General features: G+C 42.0%; 1 protein-coding gene across 1 annotated transcript; it reads right to left on the reverse strand.

Annotated features, from left to right (window-relative positions):
- Nucleotides 1–11,427: 11,427 nt before the first annotated feature.
- Nucleotides 11,428–20,516, reverse strand: LOC117385993 (protein ZNF365-like). The gene is made up of 11 exons (XM_055229092.1): nt 20,332–20,516; nt 17,775–17,958; nt 17,306–17,500; nt 16,644–16,880; nt 16,448–16,527; nt 15,802–15,874; nt 15,577–15,668; nt 15,368–15,422; nt 14,964–15,013; nt 14,129–14,203; nt 11,428–13,644 (listed from the first exon to the last, which is right to left on the reverse strand). The coding sequence occupies exons 2-11, from the start codon at nt 17,892–17,894 to the stop codon at nt 13,488–13,490; spliced, it is 1,134 nt and encodes a 377-aa protein (XP_055085067.1). The 5' UTR covers nt 17,895–17,958; nt 20,332–20,516; the 3' UTR covers nt 11,428–13,487.
- Nucleotides 20,517–21,395: the final 879 nt, after the last annotated feature.

Consider the following 21,395-nt stretch of genomic DNA (forward strand, 5'->3'; position numbering starts at 1 on the left):
CTAAAATTTAGGTCAATTTGTTTATAAGCTTATACTGATAAAAACAATAACAAGAGGTAAAATCAAAACAAAAAGAGCTAGCTGGAGCCACTGACAGTGAGCAGACGACTCAAGAGAAGTGCTCAGGAGGGCTGCCTTATACTCAACACAGTGGGCACAGAAGACAGCAAAGCAAAGGAAATGTGCAAAACTAAACTTGTGAACCAGTAAATCACATGCATAGATGGGGGAATCTAACCAATGTGCCCACCAACCACCAGGAGGCGCATGGTGTCACTGAAACAAAACAAAAAATGGTTTATGCATGGACCCAGTTGGTGCGAACTACAGCTGCTGAGTAAGTAAACTATATTTATAAAGTGCTTTTCACACACACAGAGCCACAAAGTCCTTCACAGTAAAAATGGGATTAATGTTAAAGTTATAAATTCAAAACATTTAGACCTTTAACCAAATCAAAGACAAGGCAAAAAATAATAATAATAATTCAAACAAGTTAAAATGAGAAAACAAGTAAATATACCAAACTAAAGCAAAGCAAAAACTGTGGTGAGACAAAAAAAGCAAAATGTAAAAACAGGAAATGTAGTAAAGCTAAATGTTCAAAATTCAAAACATAAGTAGACAAGACATGATATGTAAAACCAAAACAGGGTTTAAGAAAATTATGGTAAAGTAAAAAATTCCAAAAACACAAATACAGCAGCAGCTTAGCCTACAAAAGGAGAAGGGATGTGTTAAAAAGGCTCACCTGTTTACCTTTGTCCGGTACCAAACTTACTACCCTCAACGCTACAGGAACCAGATCAGCGCTACACAGACATTTTAATGTTGTGATAAATGCTTTGTTTTGGTCAACATTTTGAGGACATTTTATTATTCAAAAGACAAATTAATTTAAATTCTAAATTATTATTGAACCAATATGTACAGTAACTTCAAGTGAATCACTGTTATTACTGTTTGTACAGGAGTAAAAATACATAAGATGACTGAAACATGTTCTGGAATTTCAGGAACAGATGACACTGCAAGACTGCCTATGTATGGTTGAGTGCAAAAAATAATATAGTGTTTTACTAATACAGTAGACGGGACTAAAAAAAGAGGAAGGGGATTATGTGATGTAAGTTGCAGATACATGTTATAAGCAGTATAATAGGCAAATACATGAAACCATTGAATGTTTAAGGTTTACAGTAAACTACACAATTGTATTTCATTCTCTGTTTTCCCTAAAGTAATATTAGTTGCTAACAGAGCAGAGCCTCAGAGATAATGCATTTTTATTTGTGCCAAGTATTATGTTGTGACATTTGCATGATTGTACACCATTTTCAAAATACGCTACGTTTTCTCTCAAACACGGGGCAATTTATTTTCAACTAGCTCACTCACAGATTTTACAGTTTTGTCATTCTTTGTTAATACTATCAAAACCTGAACAAATTGTCGAGTTCAAAATAGAATGCATGTAAGTACATTTACTTACCTCTGTAAACATTATGTCAGTAAATTCTAATGAAGGCTGAACATTTGTCTTTGAGAATTGTTTGGTTCCTGCTCATTCAAGTGTGTGTTCACAACACTGCAGCTGCAGTTCCACTTCACGCCAGGTGTGGCAAAAGGGCACAAAAACTTGAGCAATGCTGTAACTTGAGCAATGCTCCTTTAAGTTTCAATTGCAATTTTACACCAAGAATAAAATGTACATTCTGCTTAGCGTCATCCCCTTAGCTTCATCCCTTTAGCGTCGTCCCCTTAGCTTCTATTTGTGACAATTATTACATTGAGATATTTGCATGATTGTACACGGTCTTCAAAATAGACTACATTTTCTCTCAAACATGGAGCAATTTATTTTCAACTAGCTCACTCACAGATTTTACAGTTTTGTCATTCTCTGTCAATTACAAAATCTCAACAAGGTGCTTGTCTAGTCCAAAATAGCATGCATGTAATTACATTTTCTTAACTCTGTAAACATTATGTCCATAAATTCTAATGAAGGCTGAAAATCCAAGTTGCAGTTCCACTTCATGCCAGGTGTGACAAATTAGCACAAAAACTTGCACAACTCTGTAACTTGAGCAATGCTCCTTTAAGATTGAATTGCAATTTACCTTTTTACACCAATAATAAAATGTCCCTTCCCATTAGCTTCGTCCCCTGAGCGTCTTTATCTTACCTTCTTCCCCTTAGCTTCTATTTGTGCCATGAGTGCGTGATTGTACACTATTTTCAGATTAGATGTTTTTTCTCAAAAACTTTTACCTTTTTATACCAATACTAAAATGCCCCTTCCCCTTAGCTTCTATTTGTGCCAAGTATTACATTGACACATTTGCGTGATTGTACACTATTTTCAAAATAGACTACATTTTCTCTCAAACACAGGGCAATTTTCTATCATACATGGGGCAATTTATTTACAACTTGCTCACTACTCCGAGTTTACAGTTTTGTCATTCACTGTCAAACAAATTGCATGTCAAGTTGAAAATAGCATGTATGTAAGTACATTTGCTTAACTCTGTAAACCCAGCTCTCCTTCTCCTCGCCTGGCCCTCCTCCGCCCCCTCCCTCCTCCTCCCCTGGCCGATTTTTCTTGTTTTGTCTGATTTTTCCTGTTTGTTTTTGTGTGCAAGCAGCACGGTGGCTGAGTGGCAACACTCATGCCTCACAGCAAGAAGGTTTGGTTTGATCCCCGGGTCACCCAGGCCTTTCTGTGTGGAGTTTTGCATGTTTCTCCCCGTGTCTGGATTTCCTCCGGGTACTACGGTTTCCCCCATCAACCAAAACATGAACGCCCTTCAAGACAACTGTTCTTGTGATTTTGGGCATTACAAAAATAAAATGAATTGAATTAAACATTATGCCTGTTAATTCTGATGAAGGCCAAAAATTCATCTTTGAGAGTTGTTTCCACTTCACACCAGGTGTGGCAAACTAGCACAAAAACTTGAGCAATGCTGTAACTTGAGCAATGCTCCTTTAAGTTTCAATTTCAATTTTACACCAAGAATAAAAAGTACATTCTACTTAGCGTCATCCCCTTAGCTTTATCCCTTTACTGTCTTCCCCTCAGCGTCGTCCCCTTAGCACCTTCCCCTTAGCTTCTATTTGTGCCAAGTATTACATTGAGACATTTGCATGATTGTACACTATTTTCAAAATAGACAATTTATTTTCAACTAGCTCACTCACAGATTTTACAGTTTTGACATTCTTTGTTAATACTATCAAAACCTGAACAAATTGTCGAGTTCAAAATAGCATGCATGTAAGTACTTTTACTTACATCTGTAAACATTATGTCAGTAAAATCTAATGAAGGCTGAAAATTCATCTTAAGAGTTGTTTGGTTTGTGCTTATTCAAGTGTGTGCAGAGTGAATACGCTGTGGCAAACTAGCACAAAACTTGCTCAATGCTGTAACTTGAACAATGCTGCTTTAAATTTCAATTGCAATTTACCTTTTAACACCAAGAATAAAATGTCCCTTCTCATTAGCGTCTTTTTTTATCTTAGCTTCTTTCCCTTAGCTTTTATTTGTGCCACTTGTGCGTGATTGTACGCTATTTTCAAAATATACTACGTTTTCTCTCAAACATGGGGCAATTTATTTTCAAATCGCTCACTACTGAGTTTACAGTTTTGTCATCACTGTCAATTACAAAACCTAAACAAATTGCACGTCTTGTCCAAAATAGCATGCATGTAAGTACTTTTACTTACCTCGGTAAACATTATGTTGGTAAATTCTAATGAAGGCTGAAAATTCGTCTTTTTGTTTGGTTCGTGCTCATTCAAGTGTGTGTTCACAACACTGCAGCTGCAGTTCCACTTCACGCCAGGTGTGGCAAACTAACACCAAAACTCGAGCACTGCTGTAACTTGAGCAATGCTCCTTTAAGTTTCAATTGCAATAAATCCTTTTTACACCAAGAATAAAATGTCCATTCTGCTATGTGTTGTCCCCTTAGCTTTATCACTTTAGCGTCTTCCCCTTAGCGTTGTCCTCTTAGCTTCTATTTGTGCCAAGTATTACGTTGTGACATTTGCGTGATTGTACACTATTTTCAAAATAGGCAACATTTTCTCTCAAAAATGGGGCCATTTATTTTCAACTAGCTCACTCACGGAGATTAGTTTTGTCATTCACTGTCAATTACAAAATCACAACAAAGTGCTTGTCGAGTTCAAAATAACATGCATGTAAGTACAATATGTATATTCTGCTTAGCATCATCCCCTTAGCTTTATCTCTTTAGCACCTTTCCCTTAGCATCTTCCCCTTAGCGTCATCCCCTTAGCACCTTCCCCTTAGCTTCTATTTGTGCCAAGTATTACATTGAGACATTTGCATGATTGTACAGTATTTTCAAAATAGCCAATTTATTTTCAACTAGCTCACTCACAGATTTTAGTTTTGTCATTCTCTGATAATACCATTAAAAACCTGAAAAAATTGTCAAGTTCAAAATAGCATGCATGTAAGTACTTTTACTTACCTCTGTAAACATTATGTCGGTAAATTCTAATGAAGGCCAAAAATTCATCTTTGAGAGTTGTTTCCACTTCACGCCAGGTGTGGCAAACTAGCACAAAAACTTCAGCAATGCTGTAACTTCAGCAATGCTCCTTTAAGTTTCAATTGCAATTTTACACCAAGAATAAAATGTACATTCTGCTTAGCGTCATCCCCTTAGCATTATCTCTTTAGCGTCTTCCCCTTAACATCTTCCCCTTAGCGTCGTCCCCTTAGCACCTTCCCCTTAGCATCGTCCCCTTAGCACCTTACCCTTAGCTTCTATTTGTGCCAAGTATTACATTGAGACATTTGCATGATTGTACACTATTTTCAAAATAGACAATTTATTTTCAACTAGCTCACTCACAGATTTTACAGTTTTGACATTCTTTGTTAATACTATCAAAACCTGAACAAATTGTCGAGTTCAAAATAGCATGCATGTAAGTACTTTTACTTACCTCTGTAAACATTATGTTGGTAAATTCTAATGAAGGCTGAAAATTCGTCTTTGAGAATTGTTTGGTTCGTGCTCATTCAAGTGTGTGTTCACAACACTGCAGCTGCAGTTCCACTTCACGCCAGGTGTGGCAAACTAACACCAAAACTCGAGCACTGCTGTAACTTGAGCAATGCTCCTTTAAGTTTCAATTGCAATAAATCTTTTTACACCAAGAATAAAATGTCCATTCTGCTATGTGTTGTCCCCTTAGCTTTATCCCTTTAGCGTCTTCCCCTTAGCGTTGTCCTCTTAGCTTCTATTTGTGCCAAGTATTACGTTGTGACATTTGCGTGATTGTACACTATTTTCATAATAGGCAACATTTTCTCTCAAAAATGGGGCCATTTATTTTCAACTAGCTCACTCACGGAGATTAGTTTTGTCATTCACTGTCAATTACAAAATCACAACAAAGTGCTTGTCGAGTTCAAAATAACATGCATGTAAGTACAATATGTATATTCTGCTTAGCATCATCCCCTTAGCTTTATCTCTTTAGCACCTTTCCCTTAGCATCTTCCCCTTAGCGTCATCCCCTTAGCACCTTCCCCTTAGCTTCTATTTGTGCCAAGTATTACATTGAGACATTTGCATGATTGTACAGTATTTTCAAAATAGCCAATTTATTTTCAACTAGCTCACTCACAGATTTTAGTTTTGTCATTCTCTGATAATACCATCGAAACCTGAACAAATTGTCAAGTTCAAAATAGCATGCATGTAAGTACTTTTACTTACCTCTGTAAACATTATGTCGGTAAATTCTAATGAAGGCCAAAAATTCATCTTTGAGAGTTGTTTCCACTTCACGCCAGGTGTGGCAAACTAGCACAAAAACTTCAGCAATGCTGTAACTTCAGCAATGCTCCTTTAAGTTTCAATTGCAATTTTACACCAAGAATAAAATGTCCATCCTGCTATGTGTTGTCCCCTTAGCTTTATCCCTTTAGCGTCTTCCCCTTAGCTTCTATTTGTGCCAAGTATTATGTTGTGACATTTGCGTGATTGTATAATATTTTCAAAATAGGCTACATTTTCTCTCAAACATGGGGCAATTTATTTTCAACTAGCTCACTCACGGAGATTAGTTTTGTCATTCACTGTCAATTACAAAATCACAACAAAGTGCTTGTTCAAAATAACATGCATGTACGTATATTTGCTTACCTCTGTAAACATTATGTTGGTAAATTCTAATGAAGGCCGAAAATTCATCTTTGAGAGTTGTTTCCACTTCACGCCAGGTGTGGCAAACTAGCACAAAAACTTCAGCAATGCTGTAACTTCAGCAATGCTCCTTTAAGTTTCAATTGCAATTTTACACCAAGAATAAAATGTACATTCTGCTTAGCGTCATCCCCTTAGCATTATCTCTTTAGCGTCTTCCCCTTAACATCTTCCCCTTAGCGTCGTCCCCTTAGCACCTTCCCCTTAGCATCGTTTCCTTAGCATCGTCCCCTTAGCACCTTCCCCTTAGCGCCTTACCCTTAGCTTCTATTTGTGCCAAGTATTACATTGAGACATTTGCATGATTGTACACTATTTTCAAAATAGACAATTTATTTTCAACTAGCTCACTCACAGATTTTACAGTTTTGACATTCTTTGTTAATACTATCAAAACCTGAACAAATTGTCGAGTTCAAAATAGCATGCATGTAAGTACTTTTACTTACCTCTGTAAACATTATGTTGGTAAATTCTAATGAAGGTCGAAAATTCATCTTTGATAGTTGTTTGGTTCCTGCTCATTCAAGTGTGCATTCACAACACTGCAGCTGCAGTTCCACTTCACGCCAGGTGTTGCAAAAGGGCACAAAAACTTGAGCAATGCTTCTTTAAGTTTCAATTGCAATTTTACACCAAGAATAAAATGTCCATCCTGCTATGTGTTGTCCCCTTAGCTTTATCCCTTTAGCGTCTTCCCCTTAGCTTCTATTTGTGCCAAGTATTATGTTGTGACATTTGCGTGATTGTATAATATTTTCAAAATAGGCTACATTTTCTCTCAAACATGGGGCAATTTATTTTCAACTAGCTCACTCACGGAGATTAGTTTTGTCATTCACTGTCAATTACAAAATCACAACAAAGTGCTTGTTCAAAATAACATGCATGTACGTATATTTGCTTACCTCTGTAAACATTATGTTGGTAAATTCTAATGAAGGCCGAAAATTCATCTTTGAGAGTTGTTTCCACTTCACACCAGGTGTGGCAAACTAGCACAAAAACTTGAGCAATGCTGTAACTTGAGCAATGCTCCTTTAAGTTTCAATTTCACACCAAGAATAAAATGTACATTCTGCTTGGCGTCATCCCCTTAGCATTATCCCTTTAGTGTCTTCCCCTTAGCACCTTCCCCTTAGCTTCTATTTGTGCCAAGTATTACATTGAGACATTTGCATGATTGTACACTATTTTCAAAATAGACAATTTATTTTCAACTTGTTCACTCACAGATTTTACAGTTTTGTCATTCTCTGTTAATACTATCGAAACCTGAACAAATTGTCAAGTTAAAAATAGCATGCATGTAAGTAGTTTTACTTACCTCTGTAAACATTATGTCAGTAAATTCTAATGAAGGCTGAAAATTCATCTTAAGAGTTGTTTGGTTTGTGCTTATTCAAGTGTGTGCAGAGTGAATACACTGTGGCAAACTAGCACAAAACTTGCGCAATGCTGTAACTTGAACAACACTGCTTTAAATTTCAATTGCAATTTACCTTTTAACACCAAGAATAAAATGTCCCTTCTCATTAGCGTCTTTTTTATCTTAGCTTCTTTCCCTTAGCTTTTATTTGTGCCACTTGTGCGTGATTGTACACCATTTTCAAAATATACTACGTTTTCTCTCAAACATGGGGCAATTTATTTTCAAATCGCTCACTACTGAGTTTACAGTTTTGTCATCACTGTCAATTACAAAACCAAAACAAATTGCATGTCTTGTCCAAAATAGCATGCATGTAAGTACTTTTACTTACCTCTGTAAACATGTCGGTAAATTCTAATGAAGGCCGAAAATTCATCTTTGAGAATTGTTTGGTTTGTGCTTATTCAAGTGTGCGTTCACAACACTGCAGCTGCAGTTCCACTTCACACCAGGTGTGGCAAAAGGGCACAAAAACTTGAGCGATGCTGTAACTTCAGCAATGCTCCTTTAAGTTTCAATTGCAATTTTACACCAAGAATAAAATGTATATTCTGCTTAGCATCATCCCCTTAGCATTATCCCTTTAGCGTCGTCCCCTTAGCTTCTATTTGTGACAATTATTACATTGAGATATTTGCATGGTTGTACACGGTCTTCAAAATAGACTACATTTTCTCTCAAACACGGAGCAATTTATTTTCAACTAGCTCACTCACAGATTTTACAGTTTTGTCATTCTCTGTCAATTACAAAATCTCAACAAGGTGCTTGTCTAGTCCAAAATAGCATGCATGTAATTACATTTTCTTACCTCTGTAAACATTATGTCCGTAAATTCTAATGAAGGCTGAAAATCCAAGTTGCAGTTCCACTTCATGCCAGGTGTGACAAATTAGCACAAAAACTTGCACAACTCTGTAACTTGAGCAATGCTCCTTTAAGATTGAATTGCAATTTACCTTTTTACACCAATAATAAAATGTCCCTTCCCATTAGCTTCGTCCCCTGAGCGTCTTTATCTTACCTTCTTCCCCTTAGCTTCTATTTGTGCGATTGTACACTATTTTCAAATTAGATGTTTTTTCTCAAAAACTTTTACCTTTTTATACCAATACTAAAATGCCCCTTCCCCTTAGCTTCCATTTGTGCCAAGTATTACATTGAGACATTTGCGTGACTGTACACTATTTTCAAAATAGGCTACATTTTCTCTCAAAGGACATACACCAAGAATAAAATGTCCCTTCTCTTTAGCCTCGTCCCCTTAGCTTTATCCCCTTTCCCTCGTCCTGTACAAAGGCACAGTGAGAGAACTATAGAGGAAAACATCTCTTAGTTTCTAACAAATGTGTTGGACCCACTCACTCACACTGTCAAGTTTACTCACGGTATCGGAGCTAAAAGATGAGCTAAAAACTCGGCGCAGGACGGTCTGGGTCTGGCAAAACATTGAGTGCGTTGAAATATCGCAGTCTGGAAGGTTCTGAGAGCGAAGCAAAGGGACCGGCAACTCCACTCAGCTTACACCGCTCAGGCTCACTCTCACTGGGCAACTCTGATCACGGCTCCTGCTCCTTTTCTCCCGCTCTTTTCACTCCCGCTCCTTTTCTCCCGCTCTTTTCACTCCCGCTCCTTTTCTCCCGCTCTTTTCACTCCCGCTCCTTTTCTCCCGCTCTTTCTCTCTGTTCACAGACTCACCAGTCCGCGCTCCTCTTCTCTCGGTCTCCCGCTCCTCCTCTCTTTCTCTTTCTCTCCCGCTCCTCTCCCTCTTTCTCTCTGTTCACAGACTCACAGTCCGGGCTCCTCTTCTCTCTGTCTCCTGCTCTTTTTTACCTGATCCGTGCTTCTTTTTAACTTCTTTTTGCTCCAGATAATCGGAGCCTCCCGCGCGACACACTGTTCATCTGAAAGAGCGCGCATGGTCACGTGTACCCGCTTTACGTACAGCCAATCACCATCGAGTATTCAGAGGGAACGCCCCTAACGTCCAGTAATATTTTAATATTATTTTAACTAATTAATATATGAACCTTTTTTTTTTTACTTTTAATCACTTTAATGAAATCACAAAATATTTATCTATTTTTAATAATTTATAAAATAATCTGTGTTTTATATTGGGAATCATGAGTCACTCATTATTTATGCAAAGTAAATAAATGTTTACTTTTTACTAATCTCACCAGTTTGTGTGAAAAAAAAAAAGGATTAACACATCGAGTTTATTTTACAAGGTAATACCAAAGTTTACCACCGAGAGGCGTATGTTTCACACTTAAAGGCTCATTCTGTGTGTGCGCTGCTCCTCATGGCTCCTCTCTGCTCCTCATGACTCCTCTCTGCTTCTTATGACTCCCCTCTGCTCCTCATGACTCCTCTCTGCTCCTCACGGCTCCTCTCTGCTCCTCACGGCTCCTCTCTGCTCGTCATAGCTCCTCTCTGCTCCTCATGACTCCTCTCTGCTCCTCATGACTCCCCTCTGCTCCTCACAGCTCCTCTCTGCTCCTCACGGCTCCTCTCTGCTCCTCACGGCTCCTCTCTGCTCGTCATAGCTCCTCTCTGCTCCTCATGACTCCTCTCTGCTCTTCATGACTCCTCTCTGCTTCGCATGGCTCCTCTCTGCTCTCTCCTCATGACTCCTCTCTGCTCCTCATGACTCCTCTCTGCTCCTCATGACTCCTCTCTGCTCCTCATGGCTCCTCTCTGCTCCTCATGGCTCCTCTCTTCTCCTCATGACTCCTCTCTGCTCCTCATGACTCCTCTCTGCTCCTCACGGCTCCTCTCTGCTCTCTCCTCATGACTCCTCTCTGCTCCTCATGACTCCTCTCTGCTCCTCATGACTCCTCTCTGCTCCTCATGTGGAGATGTTCAGTGTTTCATATTGATTTTTTTTATAAATACCAAGTTTGACGTGATGAGTTGTGTATGCACATCTCTGACCTCGTTTTGTGCAAATGGAGGTTTTATAAATGAGGCCGAGGACTAGACCAGGGGCCTCATTTTGAAACGATTGCAGAGGAATTTCCCTGAGTGTGTATGTGCTCCTAATGACCACAAGGGGCACACGACACACAAACTCCTGACTTATAAAACTCTGGAAGATTAAAGCTCTCCTAAAGGGATATAAGAGTGAGGTTTATGGAGAGGCAAGCTCACAGCAAACAAAAAACAAAACAAAACACTATGTGGCTGTTAATGTTAAATCTGGTTCTTACGTGGCCCTGGTTTAGTCGTCTCTGTCCTGGTTTGGATAAAGTTTTAGTTTAATCGACTTTGACCTGGTTTAACCCTCTGGTGCACAGCGGTCACTGCAGTGGACAGTTACTAAAACACAACTTTCTCTTTAATGTATTGGTTTATGTGGTGGAGCTTCAGCCTCTAGAGTGCTCTCTGCTGCCACACTCCATTGAGGTTAATTCAGTGGTCAGTTGATGTAACTGCAAGTAAATGTCCTCTGGTTTTCTTATTCAGGCCTAAACATTGCACCTAAACAGTGTTGAAATTTCCCCAAAAATTGTTGAAATGTTTTTCAAAGCATAAAAAGAAACATGAGTTTGTATATTTGCAATAGAACACAAGTTAATTCATTTTTACAGGCAGCTCACAATGTTGTTTCACGTCCTGAGAAGAAGAAAAACACTTCAGAAAAAAAAAAAATCTTGACCAAGGCTTTCATAATTCATGCATCAGAGGGTTAAATGGTTAGAGGAAAAAAACAACAATGCAAGAACTGTCATTTATCGTTATAATTTTATTTCAAATACACAGGAAGCGACATGTAAACAACACGGAAACAGTGCATTTGGAATTGTGCTCACAACTTTAAAAACTTCAACCAACAATTCACACAATTTATGGCTTTTACCAGAAACTTTAAATCTAAACTTCACCTGCTACATAAATAGGTTTATAAAAAGAGTTTGAGGGAAGAAAGTGCTTTTCTTAAATACTAAAAATAGGATTTATTGAGGTACAAATGGTCAGAGAAAAGGTAAAAAAGGGACAAAAAGGCATTTAGAGTCATGCATAGATCAACTAAGACATTAACGTCAATCTTAAGAATATAAAGGTGATAGTGACACGAGTTTAAATCTTTCATTACTACAGGAGGCTATAGCGCCCCCTGGAGTCTAAACCCAACCTGGAGCACACTGGAAAAACACGATTAGATTTGAAATTATTGTTAAAAAAAAACCCAAAAACATCTTAAATCAGTGCTGTTGTGCTTGTGTATGTTATAATTCAGACATGTTAAATCACAATATTCATCTAAAACGACTTTTTTTTAAAATGGCGGCGTCCAACAGGAGCTGACGTCGCCGTAAACGTCATCACAACAAAGCGTCGCATGCTGTAGCGCCCCCTACGGACAGCTGTGTTGTACCAAAATTACGACGAGACGCGGCCGAATCCTACGACTGTCAGCGATTAAGAAAATAAAACTGAAGAAGGAAGTGCGGACGTCACAGTGGAGGTGAAAACAGATCAGCAAAAGCGATTAAAGATGATTCAAGTACGAGTTTTTTTTTGTTTTCCTTGCGGAGAAATAGAGTCTAAGGACGGCGGATGTTCTTTTGTTTTTGTTTTCTTCTGATTAAATCGCTCGTCTGTTTCTGTTTCATTGTTGATTTTTTAATTTTCTGTTCGTTAAATTAATTCTCATGTTCAGCCCTGTTGTGATTTGGGACTTTACAAAAATAAATTGATTTGAAATTGAATTGACTCACTCCAAATCCAACTCCGTATCAGTCCATTCTTATTGTGAACGGTGAAAAAGTGCTCAAAATGGCGCCTATAACAGAATCCTGAAACCCCCTGACTTCATCTGAGTCTGAATGAATCATGATGATGGAAAATAAGACAGTATTTTCTAAACACGTGGGCAGCACAGTTCAGTCTTTTGCTCATTTAAAAAGGACGACAGGAGCTAAAGTGACTGAGACGTGATATGTTTCTGTTTCTGTGGTTGTGGACGTCTGTAGGTCTGATTCTAGCACAGTTCGGTTTGGCACAGTTCAGATCAAGGCTATATACAGTAAACAGTTTGCTGATTATCTTTGGGTTTTGACCTGGTTTTAGGCTTTCGCATTTGTCCTGGTTTGGTCCTGGTTTGGTCCTGGTTTGGTCCTGGTTTGGTCCTGGTTCGGTCCTGGTTCGGTCCTGGTTTGGTCTGGTTTTAGTGCTAGTTTAGCTCCAGGTTTTGTCCCAGTTTAATCCCATTTGTGATGTGGTACGTGAAGTATGAATTCAGCCTGTGTCAGCCTGATTTAGTCCTGGTTTAGTCCTGGTTTAGTCCTGATTTAGTCCCGGTTTAGTCCTGGTTTAGTCACGGTTTAGTCCTCGGGAGGATAAAGACAGTAAAATAGAAAAAGCATTTGTCAGAAAAAGGCCAACACTGATTATCTGACGGCTCAATGACAGACCTCCTGGGAGAAGACACACTTTAGTCCTGGTTTAGTCCTGGTTTAGACACACTTTAGTCCTGGTTTAGTCCTGGTTTAGACCTAGTTTAGTCCTGGTTTAGTCCTCATTTAGTCCTGGTTTAGTCCTCATTTAATCCTGGTTTAGTCTTGGTTTAGCTATGGTTTTATCCTAGTTTACTCCTGGTTTTCCCTGGTCTAGTTTTGGTTTAGTCCTGGTTTAGTCCTGGTTTTGGACCCAGTTTAGACCCAGCTTAAATCTGGTTCAGTCCTGGCTTAGTTCTGGTTTAGTCCTTGTTTATTCCTGGTCAAATCCTGGTCCAGTTTTGGTTTAGTCCTCATTTTGGTTGATATTGTGTTGCTTTGGTCTCCTCAGCACATGCTCTCGTCTCCCTCCTCCTCTTCTTCGTCCTCCTCCTCCTCCTCTTCGTCTCCCTCCTCCTCTTCCTCTCGTTCCTCCTCTTCCTCCTCTGTGCTGTGATGTCGAGCCGATTTGCTCCAGGTTTGGCCCCATCCTCCTTCTACAAACCTAAAACACAGAAAAACCATCACATCTTCACAAACTGGAGCGTCTCCATCTTCTCTACGACGTCTGCGATCGTCTCAGCCTCTAGAGGGCGATGATGTCACACTCCCAGACGGCGAGAAGAGCCACATTTCCCCGTTGTTCACTTTGTACTTTGGTGTTAAATATCCAAAATATATTTAACTTTGACTTTTCCTATGGATCAGACCTGGACGACTGAGGGATCACACAAACTTCATGTGATATTCCACTTTTACGACACAAAATTCCGCACGCATCTCATTTTGTTCATGCGGCCGAGCGGTTAGAGCGTTTGCCCACCAACAGGAAGGTCGGCAGTTCAAATCCCAGCTCCGACCGTGTGCTTTTGTTGTGTCATTGGGCAAGACGCTTCACTCGTCTTGCTCGTGTGTTAATGTGGAGTGAATGAATCATGACCACAGCGTAAACTCTCGTAATTATGAAAACACAAACGCTCGATATTCACCTGGTTGTGTCCGGGGGAGCGTCTGCGTCGGCACAGCCCAGAGACAGAGCTCGAGTCGGGCCACACTCCCAACTACTGCAGCCCCAGAGGAACAAAACACAAATGTAAGTGACACGTTCAGATAAGAACCACCACAAAACACAAACTAACTCCAAAAGAACCGCAACAAAACACAAACTAACTCCAAAAGAACCACAACAAAACACTAACTCCAAAAGAACCACAACAAAACACAAACTAACTCCAAAAGAACCACCACAAAACACAAACTAACTCCAAAAGAACCGCAACAAAACACAAACTAACTCCAAAAGAACCACCACAAAACACAAACTAACTCCAAAAGAACCACAACAAAACACAAACTAAACGGTGACGGTTTGGTTGAAGAGCCAAGTTTCAAATGTTTGAATGATTTCTTTGCAAACCATGTGTGAAAATGAAGCTACAACTAGAACAGAACAGAACAGCACAGAACAGAAAAGAACAAAACAGCACAGAAAAGAACAGAAAAGGACAGAACAGAAAAGAACAGAAAAGGACAGAACAGAAAAGAACAGAACAGCACAGAACAGGACAGAACAGTTAAACGTTTTACAGAATGAGTCATAAAAATGCGACACAAATCAGGTTTAAACTTTAGACTTTTTTCCCCCCAGATTCAGAGTCACATGACCTGAGAGTCGTGAGTCTGAATCGCTCTGTGAATGAGTCTCTACAGAGTCTGATAAAGACGACCGGGCCGTGGAGCGAGCGAGGGGTCAGGGGTCAGGAGCTGGGGGAGACATTCGGACACAGACGTGCACTCGTACAAACAAAACACTGCAGCTGTCACCTGATTGGCTGAAATCCAAGTCCGTATGAATCTGAGAGACTGAGACTCCTCTGAATCAGAAACAAAACAAATCAAAATATTAGGGTTTTTTTTATGGAAATGTCCCTGATTTTTTTTACCGTCGTAAAATGTGACAAACAGATGGAGTTCGTTCTAAACAGTTTGCAGTGGTCCAGACTTATTCCTCACTTCAGAACATCTTAATTATTCACCATCACAGTTATGCTAACAACAGCTAGCATGCTAACAGCGCACTCCCTGATTATTAACAGTAAACACTTTATAATCAGACGCACAGTGGACTTATTCTGAGCTGCTTATACAGTTTATATCTGTGCTGCAGCAGAGACACAGATACAAACGTGGATATCGACGCTTTTAACGTAAAACTAAAGGAAACTGACCCTGTTTCCGATGGATTCCTGGAGGCGGCTGGTTATAATGTCGTCCAAACTGCTCCTGAAGAACAAAACGTCCAGGTTTGGCACAAGGAATCACCACAGAGCTTTCATTTCATTATTGTAAACTGGGAAATATGTTAAGTTTTTGCAGCGTGTTGATCCAGACCGGGTCCAGGATCTGGTCCAGTCTGGGTCCGGGTCCGGGGTCGTACCTGTGCGGGTGTGGGAGGGGCTTGTGTGAGGTGAGGAGGAGCAGGTGTCTCTCGGCGCGGTCAGCTCGCTCCAACAACGACTCGATGAAAACCTGCGACAAACAGCGGAGAGAAGAACATCTGAACTGTTTCACCGGAGAAGTTTTGAAAAAAGGACTGAAAATATGAGACACAACAAATGAAAAGAGAAAAAAGTGTTTTATCTGAAGGAAACAAACATCGTACCTGGAGTTTGACTTTAGCCTCAGCTTCTCTCTGAGCCAAACCACTGAGAAAACACTCGACCTCCACCATCTCCCTGAAACACACGAGATATAGGACTAAACCAGGACTAAACATGGACTAAACTGGGACTATACAGGACTAAACGAGGACTAAACATGGACTAAACCAGGACTAAACATGGACTAAACGAGGACTAAACATGGACTAAACCGGGACTAAACATGGACTAAACCAGGACTAAAACAGGACCTAAAACAGGACTAAACGGGACTAAAACAGGACTAAACATGGACTAAACCGGGACTGAACCGGGACTAAACATGGACTAAACCGGGACTGAACCGGGACTAAACCAGGACTAAACATGGACTAAAACAGGACCTAAAACAGGACCTAAAACAGGACTAAAACAGGACTAAACCGGGACTAAACATGGACTAAACCAGGACTAAACCAGGACTAAACCAGGACTAAACCAGGACTAAAGTAGGACTTCCCAAGGATTTAACAAACTTAATTAAGACTTAACCTGGACTTCTCTGTGACTAAACCAGGACTAAATCCAAATTTAACCAAGGACTAAACCCGGGCTAAACCAGAACTAAACTTGGACTAAAATTGCTCGGATGTTCCTTAAATATCTCACTGTTGTTTGTGGCTCAGCTCCGTCTCTTTCTCCTCCAGATCCTTCAGGAGTTTGCTCATGAGCTCCTCGGCAGCAGACACCTGTGAACCAGAGAATTCAACCTTCAACCTCCACTCTGGCTCCGTTCACACGCACAGCAACGAATGTGACAGGTACAAAAGTGACAAAAGCTCCGGGACCTTTCGGGCGTTCATACCTGCCCTGTTAGGTAGACCACGCGGGTGTTCAGCTCTTGTTTATCAGCCCTCAGCTTCTCCTCCAGCTCCTTTTGTTTCCTAAGCTCCGCCTCCTTCTGGTCCAGTCGGGATTTGAGCCGGTCCACTTTCCGGTTCACCCGCTCCTCCACCTCCGCCAAACTCCGAGCGATCCTGGACCCAAGATCCAAACCAAGACCCAGTCTCTCCTCCAGGCCGATGTCAACAGTCACAAAAGCCTAAAGGGGAAAGAACCGTGGTTTAGGGCTCGGTTTGATCCTCGTTTAGACCTGGTTTAGTCCTTTTTTGCTGGTTCAGAGCTGATTTTGTCTTAGTTTGATTCTGGTTTTGTCGAGGTTCAGACCTAGTTTGGACCTGGTTTTGACCTGATTTAGTCCTGCTTTAAATCTTGGTTTAGACCTTGTTTAGACCCAGTGCTGGTTTACAGGTGTCGATTTGATCTAGTTTGGAACCTGTTCTGTCCTGGTTTAGTCCAAGTTTATGCCTGGTTTTATTTGGGTTAGTACTGGATTACTTCTAGTTGAGTATTTGATTAGTCTCAGTTTTTGGACCTGGTTTGGACCTGGTTTAGACCTGGTTTAGACCTGGTTTAGACCTGGTTTAGACCTGGTTTAGACCTGGTTTAGACATGGTTTAGACCCACCTCTGTGAGTCTTGTTCTGGGTAGGACCAGAGGCTGGAGCAGCTGGACTGAGGAGGTAGACGAGGCCAGATCCAGACTCTCCAGAGGCAGGGCACTTTCCTGGAGCTCTGATCCCACTGATGAGCTCTGAGTCTGGGCCGACATCGGCTCTGGGAGCGGGAGCAGGGAGCGAGGTCTGGAGGTCGGCACACGAGCCTGGAACATTCAACAGGATCTGGAGGTTAGTCTTGTCAAGTTCTGGTTAAGTCGTGGTCCAGTCCTGGTTTAGTCCTGGTTTAGTCCTGGTCCAGTCTTGGTCCAGTCCTGGTTTAGTCCTGGTTTAGTCCTGCTTTAGTCCCGCTTTAGTCCCGGTTTAGTCCCGCTTTAGTCCCGCTTTAGTCCCGGTTTAGTCCCGCTTTAGTCCCGCTTTAGTCCCGGTTTAGTCCCGGTTTAGTCCCGGTTTAGTCCCGGTTTAGTCCTGGTTTAGTACCTGGGACAGCAGTAGCAGCGTCTCATACGTGTGTTGTGTGATGAGATGAACTCTGAGCTCCGCAATCGTGTTGAACTTGAATGTGTCTCCACAGCGAGGACAGATGAGGAGCCCCGACATGGTCTAGACCTGGTTCAGACCTGGTTCAGACCTGGTTCAGACCTGGTTCAGACCTGGTTCAGACCTGGTTCAGAGCAAATATGAAGGATCAGTCAGGGGAGGATCATAGTTTTAGACTTCCTGTAGTCCTGGTTCAGCTGGATGTGATTCAAATTAACCAAACCCTCATTTGTCTGCGAAAATGTTCCACAGTGTCTTTAATATTATATATCACAGTAGAGACAAGTAAGTGACTCCCAGAGGCCATATTACAGGTCAGAGCTGTGGAGAGGCGACACCGCTTACAGAAATAAAGATTTGAAAGAAGCAAAAACAAAAGAAACACCTGTAATGGAGTAAATGCGACATATTTTAATGCCACACTTTGGAACATTCCAGCAGTGACATCTCCAGGGATACACAGAGGAGGAGGACCCTCTTCCAGAAAAGTTACATAATGCATCTTTAGTATTACAGACACAACACAAGGAACAATAGGAGCCAAATAAAACAAATATTGCAAATGGTAAATGGTAAATGGTCAGTGCTTTCACGACTTTGAGACTCTCAAAGTACTTTACATTACGGAACCTTTCACACATTCACAGACACATTCAGGGGGATTAAGTGTCTTGCCCAAGGACACAACTACAGCGTTCACCTGTGAGAGCTGGAATCGCACCGCCAACCTTCAGATGCAACTGCAAATGCAACTTTAATGCAGAAAATGATAAACTCTAAAATAATAACTCCACATCGAGCAGAGACGCGGTTAGAGCTGTTTTAGTGTTTCCTCTGTGCCCCACCCTCACGCTCCTCACGCTCTGGACTCTCCTCACGCTCTGGACTCTCCTCACGCTCTGGACGCTCTGGACTCTCCTCACGCTCTGGACTCTCCTCACGCTCTGGACTCTCCTCACGCTCTGGACTCTCCTCACGCTCCTCACGCTCTGGACTCTCCTCACGCTCTGGACTCTCCTCACACTCTGGACGCTCTGGACTCTCCTCACGCTCTGGACTCTCCTCACGCTCTGGACTCTCCTCACGCTCTGGACGCTCTGGACTCTCCTCACGCTCTGGACGCTCTGGACTCTCCTCACGCTCTGGACTCTCCTCACGCTCTGGACGCTCTGGACTCTCCTCACGCTCTGGACTCTCCTCACGCTCTGGACGCTCTAGACTCTCCTCACGCTCTGGACGCTCTGGACTCTCCTCACGCTCTGGACTCTCCTCACGCTCTGGACTCTCCTCACGCTCTGGACTCTCCTCACGCTCTGGACGCTCTGGACTCTCCTCACGCTCTGGACTCTCCTCACGCTCTGGACGCTCTGGACTCTCCTCACGCTCTGGACTCTCCTCACGCTCTGGACTCTCCTCACGCTCTGGACGCTCTAGACTCTCCTCACGCTCTGGACTCTCCTCACGCTCTAGACTCTCCTCACGCTCTGGACTCTCCTCACGCTCTGGACTCTCCTCACGCTCTGGACGCTCTAGACTCTCCTCACGCTCTGGACTCTCCTCACGCTCTAGACTCTCCTCACGCTCTGGACTCTCCTCACGCTCTAGACTCTCCTCACGCTCTGGACTCTCCTCACGCTCTAGACTCTCCTCACGCTCTGGACTCTCCTCACGCTCTGGACTCTCTTGACCCTCTTTCTTCTTGCTCACTGAGGCGCACGCTGATCCCTGTCACCTCAGATCAGAAGAGCACGAGGGACGAGCCAGTGAAACATAAACCATCTCTGCGCTTCATAACACGGGAAAAATGAAAAAAATGAATAAGTTATTTCCAGAATTAGTTTGCAGGGCTGGTCAGAGCGGCAAACTCGAGCGGAAACGTGGATTATAAATAAAATAAACTGGGACAAAATGAGCTAAAGCAGCAGTGTGGACTAGAACGACTAAACTGAGGCTGGATTTGTGACTCAGGATGTGTTCATACTTGTCCTGGTTTGGTCCTGGTTTGGTCCTGGTTTGGTCCTGGTTTAGTCCCAGTTTAGTCCTGGTTTGAGCCCCGTTTAGTCCAGATGGAGTCTTGTTTTGGTCTTGTTCTAGTCCTGGTTTAGTCCTTGTTTCAGGGTCCTGTCAGTCTCAATTCTGATGATGTGAATAAAAGAATGTGAACACGCCCCCGACTAAACCAGGACTAAACCAGGACTAAACCAGGACTAAACCAGGACCAAACCAGGACTAAACCAGGACTAAACCAGGACTAAACCAGGACCAAACCAGGACTAAACCAGGACTAAACCAGGACTAAACCAGGACCAAACCAGGACTAAACCAGGACTGAACCAGGACTAAACCAGGTCTAAACCAGGACCAAACCAGGACCAAACCAGGACCAAACCAGGACCAAACCAGGACTAAACCAGGTCTACATCAGGACCAAACCCCAGACTCGTGGACTCTCGGTTCTGGTGTTGACTCTGGACAGATGCGCGCTCTCGTGGCTCACCTGTGCGCGTCCGTGTGTCATAAGCGCGTGCACGTCTGGAGCATCATTCCCGCGCGCTGCTCCTCGCTCCGGAGCTCGGTGCGGTCGATACGGAGCCGACACCCGAGAAACAGGCTCGATCAGCGGCTCAGCTCCTCCACCGACACGGCCTCCTCCAGCTCCTCCTGCTCCACCCGCGTCTGTGCGTCTGACGTCAGAGAACACGTGACACTGAACCAGGACTAAACCAGGACTAAACCAGGACTAAACCAGGACTAAACCAGGACTGAACCAGGACTAAACCAGGTCTAAACCAGGACTAAACCAGGTCTAACCAGTGCCAACATATTATAAACCTGAGAAGCCAGTACATCCAAAAAGTATATATATATATATATATATATATATATATATATATATATATATATATATATATATATATATATATATATATATATATATATATATATATATATATATACAGTCAATCAATTTATTTGTAGTCATTGTCACAGAAGAACAATGAAATTCCGTTTGGAGCCTCCCCCATAAAGTGCAAATCCATAAATAATAAATCCCCTTAAACCCAAGTGTAACATTGACCCAGTGGATTCAGTAAAACATGAGACAGAAGCAGAGGATGAGGAGAACATGCAACAATGCAACAGTTCAGTGTTATTAAGAGATGGATGTGGTTTTTGTCCGTGAGAGGAGGGCAGAGAGGGGCAGAGAGGGGCAGAGAGGGGCAGAGAGGGGAGAGAGGGGAGAGGGGCAGAGTTCAGGAGCCTCAGCCTGTGGACACAGACTGTTGGTCAGTCTGGATGTTCTGGCCCGTATGGACCTGGACCTTCTCCCTGAGGGCAGCGGGTGAAAAAGATGGTGCAGGGTGGTGTTGGTTGATGTTGTGCACTCTCCTCAGACAGCGGGTGGAGTAGATGGTGCTGATTTCTGGCAGAGTCGTTCTGATGATTCTACCGGCTGCTGTGTGATGTTCTCTGTGTAGATCTGACTTTTTATAATAAATTATAAGATATAAAATAACCCAAAGCTGCAGTTGGTCACCTGAGATACAGAGTTTGGTTAAG

Source organism: Periophthalmus magnuspinnatus, chromosome 18 (genome assembly GCF_009829125.3).
Source record: "Periophthalmus magnuspinnatus isolate fPerMag1 chromosome 18, fPerMag1.2.pri, whole genome shotgun sequence".
In the NCBI taxonomy this organism is placed as follows: Eukaryota; Metazoa; Chordata; class Actinopteri; order Gobiiformes; family Gobiidae; genus Periophthalmus; species Periophthalmus magnuspinnatus.